At 45.7% G+C, this 8631-nt stretch overlaps 1 protein-coding gene across 14 annotated transcripts in view; it reads right to left on the bottom strand.

Moving 5' to 3' along the window:
* Positions 1-4456: 4456 nt before the first annotated feature.
* GLYR1 (glyoxylate reductase 1 homolog) overlaps positions 4457-8631 on the bottom strand; it is a 64120-nt gene continuing 59945 nt past the window's right edge. For all 14 annotated transcript variants that reach the window (XM_044445651.1, XM_044445652.1, XM_044445650.1 and 11 more), the window contains one exon: positions 4457-7431. In XM_044445651.1, the coding sequence (XP_044301586.1) occupies positions 7357-7431 (75 nt within the window). In that variant the 3' untranslated portion in view covers positions 4457-7356. The remainder of the gene's footprint in view (positions 7432-8631) is intronic.

Genomic DNA, 8631 nt, shown 5'->3' with positions numbered 1-8631 from the left:
CGTCCCACCCATCGCGACCCCATGGACAACATTCCTCCGGGCTCTCCTGTGCTCCACCATCCTAGGCATTTATGACAGGGGAGGATACATTTCCATTGGTACTGGAAGTTGAGAATAGGTGGCGCTATGACCTCGGTCTCTATACTGAAGACGCTCTAACAGAAAAGAAAGCACATCCTCCCCTAGAAACCGGGAGAGTCGGCGCAGCGGATTGGCCAGGCCTTGGCACGCCGCGCATGGAGCTCTGGCGTCACACGGTTCACGAGCGAGTGACGTCAGAACGCAGTGGTAGGCTTCTTCTATGAACCTGCTATAACATAGCTAATATTAAATATAATTGATATATAATTAAAATAATTGAAGATGAACTAACTTCATTTAAAGTATTTTAAATCAGTAATATTTAAAACACCGTTTAAAATAGTTAGAATCCTTTAAAATATATTTATTACTGAAAGTTTCCCCTCTGCCTTCACCAATAGTTGCCATATTCGATAGCCCCCAAGAGTGGCAGCCTGGAATGGCAGAAAATGAACATTCCAAAGAAGAAACTACAGAAGTGTGAGTAGTAAAAGGAAAACTTCTGGAAGCAGACTCAGGACTATTGGCCCACGTGGCTTTAACCTGGAGGACCATTGGCAAGCCTTGCGCCACTCAGACCTCCAGGTTGCTTCTTCAGAACTTTCATTTTCCAGCATTCCAGACTGCCGCTTCTGGTTTCCATTGAACATGGCAGCTATTGGTAAGGGCAGAAGCTGAACACTTAGCTGTCAATAGATTTTGAATTTACTGAAAACCCATTCTGCTCTCGCAGTGGCCAAGTGGCTACCCACAGGAAACGCACAAGCAGAACATGAGTGCCAAAGCACCTTCCCACCCATGCTCCCCAGCGACGGGGGTACTTCGGCACACTGCCTCCGATACTGGAGGTGGCAGATACCAGGACTAGTTGTCACGGGCAGCCTTCACCCGGCAGGGATGCGTCCCATCTCCTTTCCAAGCCACCCACATCAGTGGCCATCACTTCAACTTGTGGCAGCAAAGTCCATAGTGTAACAATGGACTACATACTTGGCTCTGCTCTGAATCCCGTCAGCTTTCTGGGATGACCCTGCATCCTGGTATTTTGGGAGAGGGAGAAAAATGTCGCCCTCTCCCTTTCTCTTATGTTAGTCATGAAGTCACATCCGACCTATCGCGATGTTCTGCACAGCAATATCATTTATTTATTTATTTATTTATTTAGGAAGCTTCTATGCCGCCCCATTCGCCAAAGCCTCGAGGCGGCTCACAACATGCTTCCTCTTACTGTTTTCCTAAGCTAAACAATCCCAGGTGTTGTAATTTGTCCTCATGTTAATGGACAATGTTTGTTGCCTTTTCCTGCCGTTTCCTCAGTTCTGTAATCTCCTTTGATGTTAGCCCATCTTGTTTATATATTCCGAAGGTGGACTGCATCCAAAGCAGATCCAAAGCTCTTGCTATGCAGCTTTACACATCTCTTTGTCTCTTTCCCTGGCTTTAAGGGCATGCTGTCCCCTCAAGATTGCACAATACACAAACATGCAATTCCATTTAACTCTCTGCTTAGCAGCGGTTAAAGTTTAACTTGTTAAATTTATTAACATACCTAAATACAGATTGGTCTTTGGGGTTTCTTTAAAAGCCAGGGGTAAGAACATTTTTCCCATGGGAAAAACTTGCTCCCACACCACTGAGAGGGGTTGGCCCTTGGTACCCACCACCCTAATTGATCTTGCTGATGGGCCAAAGAGTAGTTGCCGCTATGGAAAAAGTGTATTCCATGTTGAGGATTGTTAGAAAAGGAATTCAAATGAAAGATTATGATTACCTTATCACCAAGGATGATGGATCTCTCTAAGCTGGAAGGCTACATTCTGTTTCAGAGAAACTCTCAGGGCTCGTAAAGCAGCAATTTCCAAATGTAAAAAAGATCAACCTTAGAATAGTGTGCCTTGGGAGAAATTACACAAAACCTGGGAAACCAGCAAGCAGCCAGTAGTTGGGAAAGGGGGGCCCTTTAGGGAACACCAGGGCTGCTGCATACAAATGTGACATGTTTCCTTCTCTGAGTGTGGAGACAGTCCAGCTGTCCAAAGAGCTCTTCCGGTAGGAGCCTTTCTTGCATTTCTGGAAGTTTTCAGTGTTTCCCTTCTGTGGTGTGGCTCTGTAAGAAAACTGGCTTACTTTTTCTCTTTCCCTCCCTCCATTTCTCCCCCAGTTTTTGAGAGGCACAAGGTATTCCTCATCACCACCACTGTATTATTGCAGCTAGTCTGTTGCACAGGTAAGGCTAAGCTAAAGTTACTCGCTCAGCTGGACGAGAGGCTATCTGGCTGCTGGGGCACCTGAAGCCTAGGCTAATCCATCAAGGGTATTTACAACCCTTTTAGCCCTTGGGGAAGACCCGTGCTGTCACACATGGCCAGAAGTGAAGGCAAGCGGCTACAAGCTCATCCCCAACCCAGTAATGTTGCTCAAGGTCACAGAGCCCCCCGCCTCCTCCCCACAGCTGGACCACAGCTGCTGTGTGACTTGTCTGTAGAAACCCTCACAGGTGCTTGATGTGGGGAGGCCAGTTTGTTCTCACTGCTTCCATGTGGCCATTAGCAGGGACTGTGAGAAGGCGTAGCTGCTGTGAAAGCTGCCCTGCAACAAACGGGTGCACTTTCCTATTGCTGTCTGGAAAGGGCACTAGAAGGTCACTTTTTGTTTTAGTAGTTGTACCTTTTATTTTAGTAGTTACATCCAGCGATATTTGCATAATTTTATTTTGGATTCAGAATGGCATTGTTTTCAACTCGTCATCCTTCCCTGTTTTCCAAGCAGATCATCTATCTTCCTCCTTTCCACAAAAAATTGGTTTTGCTTCCCTCTCTCTGGAGGCTTGCCCTACACTGCCCAGCAGCCGCTTCCTTCCCAAGAAACAATCCCTGGAGAATGGGCTGAAAAAAGTGGGCCTATTTTTCAAGGACATTCAAGAAAGAAACTGGCTATAACCAGCTGTGAATGTAAGTCTTTTTAGGGGCAGCAGGTTAGAAGAAAAATAAAGCTTTGTTAAGAGTTTGGCTTCGGTTCAATGTAAAAGCAGCCTAACCAGTTTGGGAAGACATGCCTTAAGAGTGCAGTAGCAAGAAATCCTCGCACAAGAAATTTCTTGAAAACCACACAAAAATCACTAGATAGCTCAAGTTCTCCAGAACCTTTCTTTAAGTCAGAGAATACCTACAAGACAACTTGCAACTAGAAATCAGATGAAAGCATTTGCCAGCAGGGCCATACTCTCTTGCTGTGGCGTGAATAATACCAGTAGGAAATTGAATTGGATTAAATCAAAGGAATCTGGTCTGCTGTTTCTAGCTGCATGATCCACCAGTCTGAGGGCAGAGGCTGGACCATGCCTTGCTATGCTCTCTGAAATCAGTGCTAGAAGTGCTGGTGACTTTAGGAGGGTTGAATTTGGCTGTCAGTTTATCCATCTGCAGCAAAAGGCGGTGGTTTGGGTCCTTTGTGCTGTGCTATCCCAAGTAGCTGCAGGAGCGTAGCACTCTAGGTGTGACGACGCCAGTTCTGGCTTTCCTGCCCATGCTTTGACCTTCCTAGGATAGAGGAGGCCGAGTAAATGCTAAATAACCTACTGTTTCTGTTTTTGCTCGTGATTTCGCCTAGTCCTGTATTTAAAGTGCTAACCTGGAAGCCAGTCAATGAGAACGGCTGTGCAGGTGAACGAACAGGCTGGTGGATGAAGCACTCCATCCCTCCCCTTTCTGGAGAAAGGAAGCTGCGCTGGAGGAGGAAGGCAGCCTGCCCTGCATTGAGATTCTGGGCCAGCATGTTCTGCCCCTCTCCTGCCACCCTCTGGCAAGCTAGGCCTTTTTCCTTCAGGCAGCCCTTTTTTGCGGGCTCATTTAAGCAAGCCTGTTTCAGCTACCACCAGACTGCGTGCATCCATCACTTTCTGCCCAGTGGAGCATGGTGTGCCCGCTCAGCCTCGCTCTTGCCGCTGGCAATATGCTGGCTGTGTCATCCTCTTTAGGCTAGGAGTAAGAACGTGGGGATTAAAGACGCCCACCACACTGCTCTAATTGTTGTTGCTCGGGAAACATTTCAGCTCTTCAGCTGGCTGGGTAAAAAGAGCTGGGTGATCCAAACAATCGTTACTAGGCTAATCTTACAGCAGGCAAGAAAGGCTGCTGCCTATTCCAGTGGGGGCTGAGAATGCAAGGAGTACAAATGCATCTCTTTGAGTTAATCCAGCCCTGTATTTAATGCACTAACCTAGTAATCCATATTAATGCAGAATACAATCTCCTACCCATTAGTATAAGAGTAAGGGAAATGCGGTTTATTTTTTTGTTTTTGATCACCCAACTGGAGCGGGGAGTGGGTGAGGGGAAGAAGAGGGAAGAGAGATTTTAGGAACAGACAAGCAACATTGTGTTACCAAGAAAGGTTTTATTTCCTTTTGCCAGTAGCTTTGTTAATTGCACAAGAAAAAAATCATTTCTGTTTCTGCCATTTAATCATCACCACACATCCTATTCTGAATGACAAACGTTAATTAAAAACAAGGCAAATTTCTTTTAAAAAATTCACAACCTTAATTATCTATAGATCGGTCATCCAAGGAAAGGGAATTAAAAGAAAACTGCTTTTTCTTACAAGCTTTCCACAAGTGTCACATTTTTCTCTTTAAAAAGGAGCAAAAAAAAAGCCATTGCTAAAAAGGAACTTTACAGTATTGTCAACAATATTAAGACAATGACTAAGCCAGTTCCATCATATTCTCTTGCAATCTACCTTCCCCTCCTGCACTATCACCAACTGGAATTTGAGGAGACGCCACAAAGGATTTTGAACAAACTGGCTCCTGGAGCAGAGAAACTAAATACCCAGAAACTAGTCATGTGGCACCTTAAAAGCACGTATCTTGTGGTATAAAACTTCTGAGTCAAGCATACTTCTGACCTGTAAAAGTTGATGCCACAGAAAACCTTTAAGGCACCACATACTATAAGATTTTGCTGCCAACAAGATACAGTTTCCCTTCCGAAGTGGCATCTGAAACAGCGCAGCCCCACCACACTCTCGGCCTCGGGGTATCAGCAACTGCACAGTCCGGCAGGGAGGGGCACACCCTCTTCTCCCTTGTCAGAAAAACCACAGGGAGAGGCCTTTAACGGAAGACATTATGGCTCTCTCCAACTGTCACTCCCACTTCAGTTTAGATTTTCCGCTTCAGGGCAAATAAGGTGTCCTGGGATTGGAGAGTTCCGTTGGGAGGCTTCACGTTTTCTACAGACTGGTCTCGCAAGATGAATCTCCCTCCCCACCGGTTCTGTAACAACATTCAGAGGCTCCCTGAGAAAGCAAAGGAGCCTGAACAATGATCTACCTGCCGTCGCCAGAAACCAGCCAGCGGGAGGATCCCTAAGAGGAGCACCTTCCTAACAAAGAGGCTGCTGCTGTCCCTTACAAGAGCTGGGCGTGCAGATCCATGCTACAACTGCCCAACAGTTTCCACTGCAGAGCAATGCAATGGTTTGATGACTGTGCTAGAAAACATAAGCATGAGCGGAGGGCCGCAGCCAAATCTGTGCTCTATTGGCTCCCTTCCTCTTCCAGGAGGGCTGCCTCCATCATAGGAGTAAAGAGCTGCACAAGGAGCATGTTCTGCTGCAAAAGTAGAACACTCACACGGCTGGTTGGTGTTCACGGAAGTTTTAGATATTTCGTGCATGTGATATTTTCAGCACGAAACTGTGATGCACTGATTCCACAGGGTGGGTCTATCCATGTGGAATAAGCAAAAGCAAAATATCCAGCATGCAAACAAGAGGGGTGTCCCAGCCGGCGCATTCCTAATTGCCCGCCACATGGGCAGTCCACGTGTGCGCACGGGGCTCTCTTCAAAGACTAATACTTGAGAGGTACACATTGTCTCCACTACTTGCGAAACAACTCCTTCCTTTGGTCTTACATTCCATTTTGAAAGTTTAAGGGCTGCTAGAGAGAATGAGGCATTGTTCACATGAAACCACTTGTTTTGTTAGGGAACTGCGTCACCAAAATTTACTGGGTGAAAAGGCTTGGACTTTATTCATTGCCAGTGGAGGACTTTCTGAATTCTGTGGGATCTTGTTGGATTTTCTACAGGATCAGTTCTTATCAGCAGAAGCCACTCCCTGCTTATTTTGCTAGGTATTGCCAAAGCATGGCTACCTGATCTGTCTGCTGCTGGGAGAATTCACCATTTCACCAGTAGATTCTGCCTCATCAGTTCATAGCTTGCTGGCTTTGCCATTGGATCATTCAAGCAGAGTTTATTAATCACAACAAAGGCTTTACAGTGAACTTGGCATGGCCTCTTCCAATTTTACAGGAAGGTAAATCTGGAAGTCAAGATTCTGGTGCTAAATGTTGGGGTTTCTATGCTCTTTGATCAACCTTCTTACCTGATGGCTATCTGACAACTTTAGATGAATCCAAGGAGCCCCCTGAAAACATGAACAGTTATAGATTATGCAGGTGTTCCAAGTTAAAAAGGAAGGAAGACAAAGTTTCACCAGCTATCTAAAAATGAAGGGGCTCACAGCAATGTGCAGAATTGGGTTAGCCTTTTGGAAATCCTCTACATGCTTTCTGTATACCACAGTCCCCATACATACACTGGAACCTGTGTTTCCTTAAAACAAAGCTTGTCTCTATATCAGTGACATAGACCGAGATCTTTTCTTCTCAGAAACAATTCCAATGAGTTGTTGAGGTGGGGAATACCCCCACCTGCCTTGCTGATTCAAGCCCCATCACCTTCTTGATCATTTCCTCAAAGAAAAAACACAGGAGCCAGGTTCCCATCCTAATCAAGGCCTAAGGCCGTACAGGGTAACAGGCAGTCCAGACATCCATCTTTTAACTGTTCCTAAAGCACAAGAGATGCCAACATATGTATTACCCACAGCAAAGTGAAAACAGCAGTTAAAAACAAAAAATGAACTTGGGGACACTCATACAAATGACAACCAGAAGAAGCCAAGCAGCAGATTTTCTGGCCAGAATCACTTTCCACAAATTTCATCCCATGACTCTCAGCATGTGGTAAAGATGGCGATGATCCAGCCCTGTTTCCTCATACTCTTGCTGCTGGCACAGGAAGGTTTGCTGTAGCGACTGCCCTCACGGCAGATCTCAAGAGTTTTTGTATTAAAAAAGAAAATGGGGCGGGGGTGGAAGAGAGAGAGACAGACAGACAGAGATGGACTGGTCCAGAGTTAAAACCCAGTATTCATCAGCATCATAATTAATAATCATGATATTAACAATAAATGGGGTAGCCTAATGGATATAGGCCCTGTACACAGCAGACATGTCATTGTCAGATTGGTCCAATGCTTTTGCCCGTTTGTAGACCTGAGGGAGAGACAAGGAAGAGATCAGTAATTCCAGAAACACATTCTTTTGATATTGATGGTTTCCCCTTAGAATACAGAACATCCTCATCTAAACACCCCTCCTTCAGCCAGCGCTCTATGACTACATGGATCAGGGCCCATGCACTGCTGTCTCTCCAAGGCCATCATCAGCCTCAACCATGACAAGACTTTCTCACGTGGGTGTTTCACTCATTGGCAGCAAGATAGCCAAAATATTCTATCAAAATACTATTCAACAGTTATAAACAGTACCAAATTGCCAAGTATCAGCATCTCCCTCTAGGTACAAGCAACTCATCCGCTTCCATTTCTTGCCTCTATTGTGTATTCCTAGCTAACTAATGGCACAATCCTTTTAGTTCGAAAAAGGTACAGATTCTTTCTCCCTAGACATGCACAGATGTTATGTTATTCGCGAAGTCATGTCCAACCCATTGCGACCCCATGGACAACATTCCTCCAGGCCTTCCTGTCCTCCACCATCCCCCGGAGTCCACTCAAGCTCACACCGACTGCTTCAGTGACTCCAACTACCTCATTCTCTGCCGTCCCCTTCTTTTGCCGTCAATTGTTCCCAGCATCAGGGTCTTCTCCAGGGAGTCCTTCCTTTTCATCAGGTGGCCAAAGTATTTGAGTTTCATCTTCAGTATCTGGCCTTCTAAAGAGCAGTCAGGGTTGATTTCCTTTAAGACTGACTGGTCTGATCTCCTTGCAGTCCAAGGGACTCGCAGGAGTCTTTTCCAGCACCACAATTCAAAGGCCTCAGTTCTTCGGCACTCAGCCTTCCTTATGGTATACCTTTCACAGCCATACATTGCAACTAGGAAAACCATAGCCTTGACTATAGGCACTTTTGTCGGCAGGGTGGTGTCTCTCCTTTTTAGTATGCTGTCTAGATTTGCCATAACTTTCCTCCCAAGGAGCAAGCATCTTTTAATTTCTTGGCTGCAGTCCCCATCTGCGGTGATCTTGGAGCCCAGGAAAATAAAATCTGTCACTACCTCCATTTCTTCCCCATCTTTTTGCCAGGTAGTGAGAGGACCGGATGCCATGATCTTAGTTTTCTTAATGTTGAGTTTCAAACCAACTTTTGCGCTCTCCTCCTTCACCCGCTTCAAGAGGCTCTTTAGTTCCTCTTCACTTTCTGCCATTAGAGTGGTATCATCTGCATATCAGA

The sequence above is a fragment of the Varanus komodoensis genome, unplaced genomic scaffold (assembly GCF_004798865.1).
Source record: "Varanus komodoensis strain SLA01 unplaced genomic scaffold, ASM479886v1 scaffold49, whole genome shotgun sequence".
NCBI classification, from domain to species: domain Eukaryota; kingdom Metazoa; phylum Chordata; class Lepidosauria; order Squamata; family Varanidae; genus Varanus; species Varanus komodoensis.
Note: the sequence above shows the minus strand (reverse complement) of the source record. Positions and strands in the feature narration are given on the sequence as shown.